The 19452-nt window shown below is 35.4% G+C and overlaps 1 protein-coding gene across 2 annotated transcripts in view; it reads right to left on the bottom strand.

The window, feature by feature from the left end:
- The window catches only part of LOC150096497 (ubiquitin domain-containing protein UBFD1-like), a 205522-nt gene that overhangs the window by 14785 nt on the left and 171285 nt on the right, over positions 1-19452 (bottom strand). For both annotated transcript variants that reach the window (XM_090408183.1, XM_090408182.1), the window contains exon 8: positions 15184-15289. In XM_090408183.1, coding sequence (XP_090264309.1) covers positions 15184-15289 — 106 coding nt within the window. The remainder of the gene's footprint in view (positions 1-15183; positions 15290-19452) is intronic.

The following is a 19452-nucleotide window of genomic DNA, read 5'->3' as shown; positions in this document are numbered from 1 at the left end:
TTGAATTGTAAGTCAGCAGTTAGAACAGAAGGAAGTACAGGTTTGACGTTAAATCTGGTGTCAGACAAGGATGTACATTATCTTCTCTGTTATTCATTATCTATATGTTAAATAATGTGAACAGATGGCATCAATGGCAATATCATATTAAAAACAAAGATATTAGGAAAGAACTTGACATCGTCAGCATCCTGGAATGCGTTGGCAGAGCTAATCTCAGGTGGTATGGTCACTTAAACAGAATGGGAGAGGAAAGATTAGCAAAACAAGTGTTTTCTGCCAAGTTGGCAGGAAAAAGACCCAGAGGAAGACCAAGATATAGGTGGATTGATACAGTACAAAGGGCCTTAGACAATAGAAATATAAGATCTAATACTGTTGGAGTCTTGACAAGTAACAGACTGATTTGGAGGAAAATTGTAGATAAGAAGTTAGTAATGATGCATTTTTTCATGTAGTACTATCATATCCTGTACACCTCTTGAGGGTACATGTCAGGAATTTGATGATGACAGTTTTACAGTGTTTAGCTTTCTTACATTTGTCACTGTATTCTCTAATAGCACAAGCTGATTTATTCGCCAGGAACTTTCAATATGCTTTCTTCTCTTCCTTCACTGCCTCTAATTACCTGTGTCCTCCATGGAGTTTTGATATTTCTATCGTTGCAGACCACAAGATTCAGTCACCACATTGACTGACTTTCCAAGGTTTGGTTCCTATTCTCAAACTCTTTCATTTTTTCTTGAATAATGTTTGTGTATTTTAGTCTACAGTTCACATCTGGGAACTGCTCAAGTGTTATTCACTTAATAACTTTCTTGCATGTTCTTTTTGGTAAAAAATTCAATTTTATCCTGCTCAAGACTAAATGGTGATCACTTCCAGTTTAAAATCCTCTGTACACTCTGTTGTTCTGCACCAGTAAGAAAATATCACTATCAATAATAACACAGTCAATGAGACTTTTTTTATTCCTTGCCTCTTCTCTCCATGTGAATTTGTGCACATTTTTATTTTGGAACATTGTGTTAGTGATAACCAGTCCATGTCCTGAGCGTAAATTCAACAGGTATTTGACATTATTATTGGCTTTGCTGGATTTCTCCTAATTTTCCCAAAATGTATGTCTGACAATCATTTTCTGCTTTGCTATTTAAATCTCTAACCAGGACCAACTTTTCCTTTTGAATTGTGTCAGTTGCTTTCTCTAAAGCCTCAAAAAATTCCTCCACTTATATCTTAGTAGAACCTTCTGTGGGACCATAGGCACAAATAAGTCTCATTGTTCAGTTCCCCATTTTGATATCTGCCCACATCACTACTTGATACTGCCTGCCATTCAAGAGTAGCCTCGTATTTAGTGTTGAATACTTTGGCTACTCCTTTTCCCTGATTATTATTGCTTGAATATAACATTTGTATTTATTGTTTAGAAAGATCGCACAAATTTTTTTTTTTTTTTTTCACTCACCCCTATTATGTCAATTTGGTTCTTATCCAATTCTTCTGCTAGTTCCATTTCTTGAACATTCAAACCTCTTATTTTGATAATACCGATCTTGATCTTTGGTGGTGTTGAGTAGGAATGTGTTTCAGTATTTGTTCCAATAGCTGACTTTTCGCTGTTTGCCCTGGTTCCCAGCTGAAAATAACGGGGACTTTGTTTAACTAGACGATGCCCCAGCCAGCATGAAATTCTGTCATGTTATACCATCATTTTACATTGTGGTTTAAGCCAATAAGAATAAATTATTAAACCCAATAAGTTTAAGCCTAACAGGGGGCACCACGAGAAGATGAGGACTGGACATTAGGTCAGAAGTTCTGGTTGGTTCTCCACATTACTTTAAAGGCTTTTCAGTTACACAGCTTTGACTCTTAAGCACCGCTTTTGGAAATTATATGTCACAGAAAGCCCAATAATAATTTAGAATCGCCATATATATTTATTCAACTGGCTACTCAGCACACCAGCTTTTCTTATTCTACTGTCTATTTCCAAATTTAATTTGTCTTCAATAAAAACCGACTAAATAGCTGAAATATTTCCTACTTCTATGGGTTCTTCATTGAAAATGAAGCTGAAGTTTCTTATGTTAGAGCTGCTATGTATCTAATTAGGGAACCCTGGGTGTATTTAGAAGTACAAATCATCTGTATAAAGCAAAGATTAGTTGGATATCTCTGATTTTAATATCCAGTTTAATGCCACTGTCTTTCATAATGCAATCCATATAGATGATGAATAAGAATGGAGAAGCATTCAGGATGTCTTATCCCATCTTCCTATATTTCTTTAAATTCTAACTGCTGATTTACAACTTAAATATAGACTATATATTACTCTGTATATGTTCTATTTACCCAATAATTGTAGTGCTTTGAAAAGCTTTTCTCTGTGCTTCTTGCCATATACCTTTCCCAGATCTACAAAACTAAGGCATAGATCCATGTCATATTTATCATAGGTCCATAGATCATTTATCATAGGTCCAAAGGCATAGATCCATGTCATACAGTGCCCTTGACCATGTTGTTTAATCTGAGTCTCGGGTCTGGCTTAGTCCCAAAGGCGTGGAAAGAGGGGAAAATAGTTTCACTGCATAAAGGAGGATCCAAGACTATGGTTGCAAATTACCGACCGATCAGCATATCAGGAGTCGTTGTCAAGGTCTTGGAGAAAGTATTCAAGGGAAAAATACAGGAATGGATTGATGAAAATGAGATACTGTACAGAGGACAGCATGGCTTTGTGAAGGGTAGATCATGCCTCAGTAACTTGCTCAAGTTTTATAACAAGGTGACGGCTGAACTGGATAAGGGAAATGGGTTTACAGTGATACTGCAGGACATGGCAAAGGCGTTTGACAGGATACCACATGGAATTCTAATCCGTAAACTACAACATATGGGAATGGATATAGGGTTGGTGAGATGGATAGCTGGGTGGTTGATGGAGAGATATCAAAGAGTAGTTTATTCAGGAGTAGAGTCCAAAAGACGGCCTGTGACTAGTGGTGTGCCACAGGGTTCTGTTCTTGGACCACTGCTGTTTAATCTGTTCATTAATGATATAGGGAAGGGTCTAAGTGGGACAGTTCATTTGTTCGCTGATGATGCAAAGTTGGGTAGGGCGATAGTGAACGCACAAGATGTCAAAGTCTTGCAAGATGACTTAGATAGATTGGAGTTCTGGACTAAGGAGAATGGATGTCAATTTAATGTGACAAAATGTAAGGTTATGCATTTTGGAGTGAAAAGATTAGCAGCAGTATACCACATTGGTGGAACTGTACTCCAAGAGATTGATGAGGCCAGGGACTTGGGAGTGTTGGTGGATAGGGAGATGAAGTTTAGGGGGCACATTGCGAAAGTAGCTAAATCAGCTCATCTACTCACTTGGTTGTTGAAAAATACCTTGACGAGCAGAGACAAGCAAGTTATTGTACCTCTGTACCGAGCCCTGATAAGACCTCATCTCGACTACTGTGCCCAGATTTGGTCACCTCGGTTCCTTCTTGATGGTGAGGAGGTGGAGAGGATCCAGAGGCGAGTGACTGAGATGATAGAAGGTCTATGGAATGAACCATATGAGAACAGGTTGAAGATTTGTGAGTTGCAGAAACTAGTTGATAGGTGGAAAAGGGGAGATATGATTGAGACATTCAAATTGCTAAAAGGATTCTATAGGATTAATTCAGATGATATTTTTGAGATCAGGACTGGTGGTGGGAGAACTAGGGGACACCCATGGAAGCTGGGCAAGAGTGTGGTTAGCAGGGGTGTTAGAGCTGGGTTCTTTACTTTTAGAGTGGTAAATGAGTGGAATAAGCTGCCAGAGCCTGTTGTGGGTGCTATGACAGTGAGCGAGTTCAAGGCAAGGTATGATAGATACTGTGAGAATGTTGAACAGTTGTGTGAAAAAAAAAACAATGTTTAGGGCCTCCCTCGATGAGTCTAAGGACTTCCTGGAGTAGCCTGTAGTAGTAGTAGTAATAATAATAATAATAATAATATTTCCATGATTTCTCAGCTATTTGTCATAAAGTGAAAATCTGGTCTTGATAACCTCTTGTTATATCATTATTTTCTCTATATTATACCTTGTTCTACCTCTAAATTAGCCCATTTTCTAATCTACTGTTGTACCTTTAAAATATTAATTCAGTACTATTTCCTTTTCGAATATTGGCACAATTTATTTTTATGCTGCGCCAGCCAATATCCTATAACCGAAGAGACTCTTGTTCAGGGAAATAATTCTAAATTCTAAAGGGATACACACAATAATTAATCTTATGCTAGAGCAGTGCAGATTCAGTTAGCAGTCGTGACCTAAATCTCACTTAAGCAATCATATCTAATTCCTTCCCGCCAAAAGGTTCTATTTCATAAGTGGTGGTTTGAATTCGTAATCAGGCATAAACTCAGGTATAAGGTACAAAACATGTTTATTGGAAAAGCATAAAACATTTACAGTTAAAAATCAAATACTCAATAGAACAAAACTCACTCTAAGTTAAGGTTCATACTAAATCACAACAAAAAAACTGAGTAAGCTAAATCCTTCAATTACAAAAAGATAAGATTAAGTGTAAGCATAACACTACTAGGATATAATTCTTTTCACAAGTTATTCACAGAACATGCATTGAACACTTTCATTAATGCTCTATCAATAACTATCTTAATTCTAAATTTCATTAGTCAAGCCTAGCCATTCTCAATCAAAATACTGCCTATCAACAATTCTTCTTTGTTCCACTTAACTAATTCAATCAAATTCTCACTTAAAAAGTCCTCTATTAGTGTCCTTAGTTTACAGTATACACAAATTTCTTATTCTTCTAAGTGATTTTTAACATAGAATGAAATTCTTTACATTACCGGATCCTTTCTGATTTCATGCCGCCATATCAGGTAGATCTGGATTACCTTACTGCATAGTTATCGGCTGTCTTTGCACCTAGCGATGCACTACGCTTTTCTTTGAATCATTTCCAGACTGTGGTATGTTGTCTACCACTCCGCAGGAAATTTTTTCTGTTCTCCTCGATGGGACTTTATTCGAAGGCTCGATTCTGCATAGCCCATTGTAACACAATCAGCTTTGCTTGGAAATCCTCAAGCGTTCTCCTAGAGAATAGGCCTTGTTGTCCGACACAACAGTAGTCGACCCACCGTTCTCTCACGAATCCCCCGACAAACCTCCTAAAACTCGAATCCAGGAACCGAAGAAGAAAAGGCCCTGTAATATGGCACACATCGTCTTTTATTCACCCTTTCGGGCCCCTCTATTCGATGTGTTTTTTACCCACGAACCCCATCGTTCATGCCCCTTGGGTGATCCTACACTCTCCCTAATCTGTTAGGTTACCCTATTCCAGGTAGTCGTTCTGACGTCACTTTCTGCGCAGGTACAGCCTCCATCGCTACACTCGACTCGTACAGATTATACACGATTATTCCGGATTACTACTTATTATCTTTCTGGAAATTTCATAATGTACTAGACAGCTTAATGGGATTTACAAATAACTTAACAATTCCCTTACATAATTCTTACTATTCTGACACAAAATTCTCTGCTTCTCATTTCAGTTATACAGGAATAAATTTCAATATATGGCATATATGGATTACACATTATCACATAATATAAAGAAATTTTTCATAATTATTAGCTGATGTGCAGGTATCTCCTCAATAGTAATATTTATCATGTTAAATCCTGAATAAAGAATTTACTTGTAAAGTTCTGCATCCAGGATCTAAAGGGATAATCTTTGTTCTCACATAGAAACTCTTTTTACTTCTCCTCAGTTCTCTGGAGATGATCTTTCCATTTTGCCTGGGCCTTAAAATTCAACTTTGGGTTCATGTTTGGACAAGTAACAAAAAAAAAACCTCCTCCTCATCTGATAGATTTACAATTCCTCCTACAATCAGCTGGGTTATGCTCGCCTATTTTTTTCTGAGTTTTGTACCGGGTATCAACTAACTTGTTGTAGGAGCAAAATATATTCCTCTTAACACCAGCATAATTTATCTCTAGAGTATTATCTTTGTTTGCTTCCCACTCATCTCTGATTGTACCCTTTTCTTCTATTAAGTTAGGACTCAATGAGGTTTCCGACATGGAAAGCTCATTCATTTCGGAGCTGATGTGGTTAATAAACTCTACATCTCTCCCACTCGGTTCATGCCTTCTCTTTCTCTGGATTTTCCGACGCTCATGGATACTTCCTTCGCCTTGAACTAATGATCCCTGTCCAGCCTCTGTATCTCTATTCTTCCCTTGAAAGCAGATTTCCCTTTTTTTGAGTAATCACAGGAGAAATTGTATTTCGAAATCTTGAGAAGTTTAACGCAACCACACTTACTTACATTAGGCTGGTTTAAATCTACTGCTGATTTTAAAAAATATCTTTCTCAAGTTTGTATTTGCTGCAGTGAAGCACAGCAGAGTTTTGTTGTTGTTGTTTTTTTCTCCCATTCGTGCAAGGTATCGAAAGGCATTATCAGCTAGTCTTCTTGACTGACCATAGTTGTGGTAGTAGATGTATTTCTTGTATTCCTCAAGCCAATCCCCTAGATTGACCATAATATAAGTTGCAAGAACAAAGAACCTTATCAACACCTTCTAAATAGAGAGGGGGAGGAAGTGAATCCTTAGGAGAGTCGAAACGGAATAATGATTAAACTTGTGTTTAATTATTTCTCTACACTGTATTCATTCCATTACACCTAATTATGAATTTTGAATTTCCATGGTTTTGGGAAAGATGAAAACCAACTTGATGTTTTGGGTGCTGCAGACAAGGATGATTGTATTATATTTATATGCTCTGTAAAAATTATTCACTGTTTCATTACTAGGGTAGGAGCTGTCTGTTGTGGAATCAAATTCTGCTAAGGATAAGAAGATATTCTAGTTAGCTTGATCTATTTTCCATCATGATATTCATGATGGAATTCATGGTTGCCCAAATAAGATAACTGATATCATGGGAAATGATCACTTCCATTAGATAGATATATAGATATTATATATTCTACTATTGATTTAAACAGTGGGAAAAGTAATGGGGAACAAATTGTTAGGTCAACAGCAACGAATGTTCTGGTAGGCATGCAGAAGGTCTCACTTCTGGTGTTTAGGAGAGAAAGATTATTATTGTTTAGCATCTACTCCACACAGTATCATGGCCTTTAAAGTCTACCATTAGGAGTACAGGGATAGCAACAAACATGAGGTTATCCCAGGATATATTTGCACCAATGGTAGACAGATGAAGCAGATCATAATAAGAGATCAATTCCCTCTTCTGGAGGCAGGTTCATCTCCTCTTCTGTCCTTTCTGATGCTACAGACATGCAAATGTAGAATCCCAACAGGTTTCAAATTTGTGTCTTGTGGGAAGAAGAACCCTTACTTCTACAAGCCAGGAACATAATTAACCTCCTCCTCAATTGTTAATTATTTATGTCTGGTGGGCCCATCCAGTTTCTGGTTGTTAGTCTTAGTTTTTTCACTTTTGGAGAATTATGGTAGACAGTTGGCTTCCATCCCTTTCTCCTCAAATAATCCCCCCCCCCCCGCCAATTCACTATACTGAGATCGCGAGTAAAATAATACTGCTCAAGGATTTTTTTTTTTTTTTAACCTCAGCATAAGAGGGTCCTTTAGAGGGTTGATGTTAAGGTACACCTTTTCTTTCACCTTCTGATACAGTATGTTCTAATGTTCTACTATGTCTTAATCATCTGAATCTGTTTCTCATCCTTCCACCTTCAGCATATTCAGGAATACACCAGATTATAGCTTTTGCATTTGGGTGCACACATGTTTTGATTTTTATAATCTTTATTTTCATGCTCTTTATTGCCACACTGGGCACAGATGGCAGAGACATGAAGGCATTCTGAGCATGACCATATCTCTGACACTTAAAGCAGCATGAAGGATTCAGAATGCAGAGCTTGACAGAACAGGTAAGATATCTTGCTTGCAATGATATTAGGTATTTTGGAGTATTAAATGTAAGCATCAGTACCAAGGAAAAGATAAACTGGAAATTTTTCTGATATAACGTTCACCTGCTGAGTGTATAATTAGAAAAGCAAGCAAATTAGAATGGATCTGATGTTTTTTGTTACTTATTTTTATTGTCTGTTGATATTGCAATGGTTTCTGAAACTGGTTGGGACTTGTTAATAGCCCTAATAAACATGTGAAAATGACTGATTCTCAACATGAAGAATTCAGTACAGAGTTTTCCCCCACTCACATCTATGTAGGCTCCATGGTCTGCTATCTGATAAGCAATGACTATGCTCAAAAGGAAAAAACTATGACTACCCTCAATGCCGTACTGACAAACAGGGAAATCTCTGGACCACGACCCCAGGCCATTGGGGAAGAAACTTAATGCAACAAACACTGGTGAGCCTTTGCAGACAAGAACACTAGTTGAATGATCCTAGCTGGGTGATCCAGGGCTTCTGATCTTGTTGAAATAGTGACCAAAAATGGTAATCACCAGAATTTCCCATTTCAGGATGTCCATGGATCTTATTGCATGGCAAATGTGGCAGCAGGATACTGGAGCCCAGTGATGATGATGGTCTGGAAGGAAGAGTAAAAAAAATTCAGAAGTAGAGCAAAGAATATACAGCAAAAAAAGAATAGAAACAGATAAAAAATAAAACACAATGGTACCACCACTTGGGGTCCCCCTCCAGCCACAAACAGGTGCTCCACATGGACAGATCAAGAGTGAGCAAGGGCTAAACTAAAATGGTATGGATGGAAGATGAAAGAATGATTGAACACAATAAAAGAAAGGTGTTTTGTAACATCATTCATTATAACAACTTAACTTAAAGCAGTATCCTCTTATAGCAATGGAGACGTACCTTTGGTTTAATAATTTGGTTATTAAAATGGCCCACATTAAAATGATAATGGTCTGCACATCCAAAGCAATTGGGAATGAATCAGTAAGTCAGCTACTGAAAGAAGTGTAATAAGAATAAAGTTTAGCAAGAAACATGGGCTTTGGGAAAATCAGACTTATTTTGAGAGGAGATGTATAGACATACCCTTGGTTTAATAATTAGGCCATTAAAATGGCCCACATTAAAATGATAATGGTCTGCACATTCAAAGCAATTGGGAATGAATCATTAAGTCAGCTAATGAAAGAAGTGTAATAAGAATAAAGCTAGCAAGAAACATGGGCTTTGGGAAAATCAGACTTATTTTGAAAGGAGATGGAGCATTGGTGCGAAATTCTTGGATTAGAAGAGATGGTTGGGACAGAATCGAGAGAAATGAAAGGTCTGGGAAAAGTACCAACAAAAAGCAGGAGTTGAATTTCTTCTCACTAATAAAAGCAGAAAAGCATTTATACCAGTATAAAGAATGATAACAGCAAGACTGTTCAACATTACAACTGTCCAGATCTAATGGGCAAATGTAGATACGGAAGCAATGAAAGAGGAAAAAGAATGCTTGAGTTTGTATTGACAGTATAACATGGTAATTTGCAATACAAAATTACAGTAATAAGACTACAGAAAATAGAAAAGATTAACTCGTGAAAAACGAAGTACATAGACATGATATGATAAGCAAGAGATGGACCACATCAGTCCACAATATCAGAGGTTCCAAAGAGTAGATATGGAGTCAGATCATAGTTTAGTGCCAATAACAAGTTGAAATTTGCATGACAAAAGAAAACAAAATACTAAAATCAAAGAAAATTAAGGAAAGTGAGTGAGGAAATCACAGTAAAATATGCAGAAAAGTGCTAGAGAGCAAGAATTTGAAATACATTAGGGAAAAAAGAACTGGCATCTGCAATCAAGAAGGTGGTGGATTTCACAATAGATACCAAAACTAAGTAAAGAGAGGAAAGGAGGAGGGAATAAAGATTAGGAGAGATATTACTCCAGAAGTGGAAGAATGGTCCAGAGCAAAATATAATGAAGTAGATAAGAAAGGACAATGTAAAGTGGATAGATGAGTACTGCAAGGTTATCATTAGGTACTATGTGAATACAGAACAAGAGAAATATATGATCAAAAATATCAAATTAAAAAAAAAAAGCTGAACGGTGAAATTTTGAAGAACACAGAATTATATTTATTATAATAATTATTATTATTATTAGATATTGGGAGATGCTAAGTCCAAAAAAAATGTTAACTGACGAACTGAAGGAAACATTAAACACACAGGGAGAAGCAGATATACCAGAGGATTAGATTGTAGAGACAGTAAAGCATCTGAAGAACCATAAAAGTCATGCGAATGAAGAAGTCAATGCAGGTAAAAGAAATTATACAATGAACAATTCTATTTACAATGAACTTACAGCAAACGACAGAAAAATCCAGCAGGTGCAATGCTGCACTAAAGAAAATTCACTCTAGCAAACTATTCCTGTGTTCCCTACAAATTCCCAACACATTGTCAACTGTGTATGACTCTCCATCCTTTTGACTTACGTAGTCAAACACTGTAAAACAGGCATGCTCAAATGGAGACCCTCCATTTGAGCATGCTTGTTTGAATATACCATTACCAAACACTTTGGATTCCATGTAGACAACTAAATAGAATTAATAATAATTTTTTTAGTAATTATTTTTTAATAATAATAATTTAATAATTTGTTTCTTATTTTAGAAAAAAACAGATTCCGATAGCTGGGGAGGAGGGATCTATGTAGAATGACAACTTTAGAATTACAACATTCTTGTAATCTATAAATAACAATACCTCACATTCTGTCCAGCCTTAAGCGTTTAGTTTTACATACAAGGGTGGTCTGAAAAGTTCTTGGCCTTGACCATAGATGGCAACACTATTGGCAAGATTTTTTTATTTCTAAGTTGGTACATCTGTCATAAGCATCCATGTGAAATTGCAAGTCATTCTATCAAGTAGTTTGTTTTATACAGCTGTCTGAAGTCAAAGTGTTGTCTGTATCCCTTGAAATGGATAAAACTAAGCATCATGCACTAATAGAATTCTTTGTAAAACATCAAAAGAAATTCATTCGAAGTTTATAAAAGTTTATGGGCATTCTTCTCCTTTGTTTTTGACAATTAAGAAATGGGCTGCTGAGTTTAAATGTGGCCATACCAGCCTTGAAGATGATCCACGTGAAGGACGTCCAAAAAGTGTACCAACACCAGAAATCATTGATCAAATGCACAATATGGTACTGGATGATCGGCAAGTCAAAGTGTGTGAAATTGCTGAAACTATTGGCATTTCAAAAGAACGTGTAGGATATATTTTGCATGAAGAATTGCAAATGAAAGTGCAAGATGGGTGCCGTGCTTGCTCACAGCAGATCAAAAACACGCTTGGATGAAAATCTCAGAACAGTGCTTGGAGCATTTTAACAAGAATAAAACTGATTTTGTACATCAATTTATTACTATGGATGAGATTTGGATTCACCATTACATACCAGAATCCAAACAGCACTCAAAACAGTGCACAGAAGCCCAGTAGTTCAGCTCCAAAGTCAGTTCCCATCAGCAGGAAAGGTCATGGCATTGGTGTTTTGGGATGCGCATTTTGTTCATTAATTATCTTGAAAAGGGTAAAACAATAATAACTGGGGAATATTATTCCGATCTTTTAACCAGACTAGATGAAAAAATTCGCGAGAAAAGATCATGTTTACAGAAGAAAAAGTCATCTTTCATCAGGACAAGGCACCTATCCACAAAGGTGTTTTGGCAATGGGAAAATTAAGGGATCTGCACTATGAATTGTTGGAACATCTACCCTATTCCCCAGATTTGGCAACCTCTGACTTCTCAAAACTAAAACTCTTCCTCGCTGGGCAGCATTTTTCTTGGAATCAAGAGTGATTGCAGCTGTAAAAGAGTATTTTGCAGATCTTACTGAGAACCACTACAGAGCCGGGATAATGATGCTGGAGCATCGCTGTAATAAATGTATTAGTCTTAAGGGAGATTATGTTGAAAAATAAAAAATAATTTTGAAATTATAAATGTGTTTTCATTGTTAGGCCAAAAACTTTTCAGACCACCCTCTTATGTGTCATAGTGTGTAAAGGACTTCATGTTTCTTGCTTTGGGTAACAATAATTCTGACATGGATGCAAGTTAATTCAGTTAATTCTGTGATATGTGTAAAGACTAATACATGTAGAGGAATAAGTTGGGTTCGGGTCAAATCAAGGTTGTCAAGATCAAATTTTCACTTTATGATAAATAGTTCCGAAATTGTGGGAATTTATATTCTGTGATCTGTACGTAGATCTGGAAAAGGCATACAACAAGATGCCCAGAGAAAAGCTTTTAAAAACGCTACAATTATATGAAATAAATGGAACATTATTCAGAGCGATACTTAATCTATATTTAAGTCAGCTGTGAGAAGGAAAAGGCACAAGAAGATGGTTTATTAAATAAAATGTGAACTTACATTTATAGCTGTGTCAGATTTATTATCTGACACAGCTATAAATGTCAATTAATAAAGTTAACTGTTCTCTCAAGCGTGAAGGATTATTACACTTGATGGAAATGATTCAAGGATACACATTACTTCAACTCTATCATATACTTCACATCCATGACTTGGTTAATGGCTACAAACTAGAAGCAAAGTTAAAAAGTCAGACAAAACATAATATTTTGAACTTTTCTTTCCCCATATTTATACAGAAAACTGAGGTTTCAAGTTAAACATATTTGTTATCTGCTTTCTCTCATGGTTCTTCTGGTGATTGTTATAATAACTGAAAAATGCAGTATTGCACGATCTGATAAGCAACTTCCATAATCAGCTAAAGCCTTTTATTCCCTTACAGGGAGTAGGCAAGCCCTTTTAACTCTATCTAGCTTTTGGAGACTGTTCAATCTCCACCGGTAGCCAATCAGAGATAGCTGGCCCATGACTATCACTAATTATAAGCAGCAACCGATGAAGAGAAAGGGAAAACAAGTGGTGCCATCTTTTGGTACCTAACCCTAACAGGATATGTTACTGTCTGAAATAATGTGGATTCTACAGTCGATTTTCTTGAGTTTACAGGACGAAAAATTCAAGTTTCCAGGAGGAAAAAACTGCTTTACCATGCCAGAAAAATATCCCCCCCCCCTCAGGAACAGGTTGAAGAAAGGCTTAGAAAAAATTCCTCTAGTCGATGACTAGACTTGAACTTAAGTCCATCTTCAGGCAGCCTCGAGCAGAGGATGCAAGTGCCACTTTCACTGAGCTACACAGGCCTTGCAACTTCCATATATTATACAAAATCAAGTTCTGATTCCGATTAAGGATTCCAAGTGAGTAAAAAACTTGTGTAACATGTGGTTAAACCTGACTACTCTTTTATCAAAAATACTGCTATAATGTTCATCTTTCCTAATTTCATAATTTCTTGCAGTATGACCCAGTATAATTTTTTTTTTTTTTGGGGAACTGTGAATTTTTGGACACATGGATATTTCTGGAAAAAATGCTTTCTTTAGTAGACTGCAGGAGGATGCATAATTTTTTTTTGCATGGTTTAAGAGTATTCCAAATATTTAAATCTTGAAACAAATTTCATGCATCTGATCTGGCTATTTATCAACTCTGATAAGGTCCCAAGGTAGAAAAAAATAGGACATAAGTCTGCTGCATGAAAAAGGTTCTGATAAGCAAATTCTGCAGTGACTGAAATTGGCAGTATAGGTAAAGGATAATGATTACCAGTTTAATGTAGTAAAGTACAATGTTATGCACTCTGGAATGAAAGATTACAATCCGCATTACAATAATGAAAATTGGCAGAAAACTGATGAGACTAAAAACATAGCGACTGTGAAGAGGAAGTTGGGGTTTAGAGAGCATAATTTTTTTGACCAAAAGTGGTCAAACCAGCTCATCAGATTAACTAGATGTAGAAGAATGGAACTGCCAAGTGGAGATAAGGTTATTATCGCCCTCTATTTTTATAATGATATGATATGGCTACATCCAAACTAATACAACACTTGGTAACTTGGGAATGAGAAAGTGGTGAAGAGAATCCAGAGGCAAGTCATAAAGATAGTGATCAGCCAGTGGAATGCTCATACGAGGACAGATTTAAGTTTTTTGTGATTTACAAAATTCAGTTAATAGAGAGAGAGAGAGAGAGAGAGAGAGAATGGCAGAACCTAGGACCTCAACTCTATCCAATCATGTTCTTACTTTGTTAATCCCAATGACAAACTAATCCATGCATATCCATTACACATCCAGTGAACTGGGACAGATTAGAAATCACATATATATATATATATATATATATATATATATATATATATAGATGCAATGATGAACTTGAAATAAAAATACCGGAATCAACAAAAATTGTTCTCAACCCTATTCACCTTGATGCATATCTCAAGAAAATCGACCATAGAACCCACACTTTTTCAGACAATAATGTTTATGTTAGGGACTATTAAATGGCAGCGCTTTTCTGCTGTCTCTTAAGTGACATCCAGTGAAGAGACAGCACTTCTCTATCTCTTCACTGAATACCACTTAAAATTAGTGATAGCCTCAGGACAGTTATACAGTTAAGGAATCAAGGCATTAGCAATTTATATTTATTTATAGATCTTATTCCATATTTTATTTTTCCTTAGCTTTATAGCCATAATTAATTCAAACCCAAAGTCTGTTGGATTCAAACCAAACAGACTTTGGGTTTGAATCCAACCGTGGGCATGGATGTTTGTTTTTTGGAGGCCTGAAGCTACTTGAAAGAAAAGTTCAATGCTTGATCTCTAGAGTTGGATTTCTGGATTACATAAAATGTAAATAAAAAATTTTTAAAAAATCCATCATGAATGGGAGTCAAATAAAATATACAATACTTTCAAGTCAACAATACCAGTAAAAAAATGACAGAATTATAAACTTAAAATTTTATTACAGAATTTCTTTGATATGAATGCTGCTCAAAGAGCATCATATATGTACAATAAGATTATTGTAAAAAACACTTATGTTATGTTATGATGATGATACATTTATTTTAATATCAATCTACACATTAATGTGCTGTATTATCATATTCTATTATAATGAAAGGGGAAAAAAAGATACAAAATGGAGTTAAGTTGATTATATTCATGATATTTACCTTTTGTTCCTATCCATAATTGATCTAGCTCCAATTTAAAGGTTAGTCTAACTTTCCCTCCAGTTTTGTTTACCATTCCAGAGAGAGGAAATGGTGGTAAACCATCCTAAAAAAGTAATTATTTTTATGCTTAATATTTACATAATTAAACAAAACATAATTAAATATTATTTAATGAAACAGAATAATTAACAACATACCAAACCACTACAGAATGAAATTTAAACAATACTTAGTTTACATAAAACTAATGTACTTTAACTCTCAATGAAATTGTGCTTCTCCATTAAAAAATAAAAAAACAAATAAAATGATAATAATATCAAAAAGTACAGAAAATATAATAAAGAAAAAGTATTGAATGTAGTAGCTTCAAAATAGCAGTAAAAGGAGAAAGATATGGGAAAAAAAGATCAGAAAGTTTGAAAATAAAGCACTCCATGATCAATATTTGAAAGATATCAAAGAGAAAGATGCAAGTCGCTTAATGTAGCAATGGCTTCGGCAGGCAGCATCATACTTGCTGCTCAATACAAATGAAAGCAATAAAGGCAAAGACTGAAATGATCTGTAACAACAGCAAATGCTGACTGTGCAGAGATAAAGAAGAGACAGTAGACCATCTAATCAGTTCTTGCAGTAAGATTGCCATTACAGACTACAAACAAAGGCATGATCGGTTAGCAAAAGCTGTACACTGGAGCTTGTGCAGGAAACGTGGTTTCTCAACTTGCAAAATCCCTTGGGAACACAGTTGAAAAAGTTATTGATAATACCAAGATATTATGGGACTTTAAATTTCACAGATATCTCGAACATAATAATGCCAGACATCACTGTAATCGAATAACAACATGTGCAGTTTATTGATGTGGCAATACCAGGAGATAGTAGAGGAAGAAAGAGTGCATGAAAAACTGTTCAAGTACAGGGATCTAAGATTGAAATTCAACAACTTTGGAGTAAGAAAGCAGCAACAGTTCCAATTGTCATAGAAGTGCTAGGAACAATAGCATGAACATTTATGAAACATCTGGAAAAGTTGAGCTTCCCAGATATAACATCTCCATTCCAGAAAACTGCACTTTCAGGGACATCTCACATTTTATAACAATATTTAGCCAATTCCTAAGCCTTTGAATAAAGACTGAATTGGACTTAAAAATATCATTATTTTATTTCATATTTCTTGTTACTCTTTCACTGTGAACCCTGTTAACTGAATATATAATAATAACAATAATAATAAAATCATATCAAATTCCTGCTATGTACCCTCAAGGGGTGTACAGGATATGATAGTATTACATGAAAAATTTACATCATTACTAACTTCCTATGTACAATTTTCCTCCACATCAGTCTGTTACTTGTCAAACTCCATCATTATCAGATCTTATATTTCTATCGTAAAACGCACTTTGTACCGTATCAATCCACCTATATCTTAGTCTTCCTCTGGGTCGTTTTCATGCCAACCTGGCAGAAAACACCTGTTTTGCTAATCTTTCTTCACTCATTCTGTTTAAGTGACCATACCACCTGAGATCAGCTCTGCTAATATATTCCTGGATGCTGACAATGTCAAGTTCTTTCCTAGTATCCTCGTTTTTTTTACATGATATTGCCATTGATGCCATCTGTTCATGCCTCTAATCTTTCTCAGGAATCTCATATCTGCGGTCTCTAGTCTTTGGTCAAGTGTTTTACTTCTGACCCAGCTTTCAGATCCATAAGTTAAAACTGGTTTGAACACGGTCTTGTATACAGCTAATTTAGTGTTCCGACTAATTTCTCTCTTATTCCATATGAATTTATTCAACTGACCTCCTACCATACTAGCTTGTCTATTTCCATATTTATTTTACCATCTTCATTAAAAAAACGTGCCTAAGTAGCTGAAATGTTTTACTTGTAACACATGTTCTCCATTCACAACGCAGTTGATATTTTCAACGATTATACCTATTTTCATTGTGTTTATATTGCTGACCTTCATACCATATCTATTACAACAGTTTAACATCAAATTTAGTGAGGGAATCTTGCAGACTTGTAGCGAATTTATTTAGAAGTATAACATCGTCCGCATAAAGCAAAGAGCTGACATTAAATCTCCAATTTTGCTGTTTTAAGGATACTTGTGACATAAGACTGAATGATATATGCACGTAAACACAAAAAAGATATTTAATTAAACACATATTTCGGTCTGGAAATAGCAGACCATCCTCAGTGGTATTACAAGAAGAACAGTTTTAAAAAATACAAGCTAGAATACTAACAATAGATCGTTAAAAATAGACTTAATACTTAATATACTTAACTTTATACTTAGTGATATAATATCATGCGGCATGTTCTATTTTTAACGAACTATTGTTAGTATTCTAGCTTGTAGTTTTTAAAACTGTTCTTCTTGTAATACCACTGAGGATGGTCTGCTATTTCCAGACCAAAATATTTGGTTAATTAAATATCTTTCTTGTGTTTACATGCATATATCATTAAATCTCCAATTTTGATATCATTTTTAATACCGCTTTCCTTCATAATGTGATCCATATAGATAATGAATAACAGAGGGAATAATGTACATCCTTGTCTCACACCAGATTTAACATTAAACCATCTTTCTGTACTTCCTTTAATTCTAACTGCTGACTTACAACTCAAATAAGGACTAAGTATTGCTTGATATAATTCCCCATTGACACCATATAACTGCAGCGTATTGAATAGCTTCTCTCTTGGCACCTTGTCATATGCCTTTTCCAGATCGACAAAACTTAAATACAGATCTTTGTTATATTCCCATGATTTCTCAACTATTTGTCTTAAAGTGAAGATCTGATCCTGACAGCTTCTATTTGGCCTGAATCTGGCTTGTTCTTCACCAACCTTTTCCTCCACAATTCTTCTCAACCATTTCTTAAGTATACTTGCATAAATCTTGCCAGGAAGACTCAGTAAGGAAATACCTCTGTAATTCTCACATTCAGTTTTATTTCTCTTTTTATATATGGGTACTATGAGAGCTCTACTCCAATCATCAGGAATTCGTCCTTCTGTTCAGGCCTTCTGAACTATGCAGTGCAGCCACTGTAAGACTTTTATACTACCATACTTCAGCATTTCTGTTCAAATATCATCTACTCCTGCTGCCTTTCCACATTTCAAGCCTTTGATGGATTTTTCTACTTCAAGTATAGATATGTATTTCTGACTGTATGCCTGTTGAGTGTTTTTTACCACTGTGCTATCACTGCTTGTTTCATTTAGGAATTTTTCGAAGTAATTACTCCATACTTCAAGGATATCTTTTTCTCCCGTTTTCATGTCACCTTTGTCATCTCTAACTGCTTTTACAGCACTCTTTCCTCCATTTCTAAGCTTCAACAACCCCCAGAATATTTTGCCACCTTCTTGATATTTATTTTCTATGTTCTTGCCAAAGTGCTCCCATAACTTGTTTAGCTAGTTTTACACAATGTTTAGCTTTCTTACATTTGTCTCTGTATTCTCTAAGAGCACAAGCTGACATATTTGTCAGGAACTTTTAATATGCTTTCTTTTTTTCCTTCACTGCCCTTTAACTTCCTGTGTCCACCATGGAGTTCTGATTTTTCTATCCTTGCAGACAACCGCACCACATGCTTCTCTGGCTGAATCAATCAGGGTTTTCTTCAAGGCTTGCCACTGAATCTCCAAGGTTTGGTTCCTGTTCTCAAACTCTTTCATTTTTTCTTCAATAATCTCTGTGTATTTTAGTCTACAGTTCACATCTGAGAGCTACTCAACTTTTATTCGCTTTAAAACATTCTTACGTGTTATTCTTTTCAATATAAAATTCAATTTTAATAATAAAATTCAAAATAAAAATTAAAAATTCATACGAATTTATGTGAATTTTTTGACAGTTCTTGGAATGAATTAATTGGAATTAATTTAATGTGTGTATGTGATTAGCTAGCTATTTAAATACTATACTAAGACTTGTACTTTTCTATTACTAATTTTTCATCTACAAAAATGAATACTTGGTGTTTCTCAATAGAACAAATGTTTAGGTTATCATTTTTTGAAGTGACCCTACCCATAAAAGGTTGTATACCTATGTTACATTTAGTAGCTTGAATGGAGTATTTCAATGTTTTAAATTTATTTTTATGTTTGACATTAATCCAGAAATCCTGTTCAAGCAACCAAAAATGGAACTTTTTTAAGCCACTTAATGCTTCCCATAAAGTGGATGATTCAATTCATTTC

This window comes from Typopeltis vanoorti, chromosome 18 (genome assembly GCF_054136105.1).
Source record: "Typopeltis vanoorti isolate ZY-2024b chromosome 18, IOZ_Tvanoo_1.0, whole genome shotgun sequence".
Classification (NCBI taxonomy): domain Eukaryota; kingdom Metazoa; phylum Arthropoda; class Arachnida; order Uropygi; family Thelyphonidae; genus Typopeltis; species Typopeltis vanoorti.
Note: the sequence above shows the minus strand (reverse complement) of the source record. Positions and strands in the feature narration are given on the sequence as shown.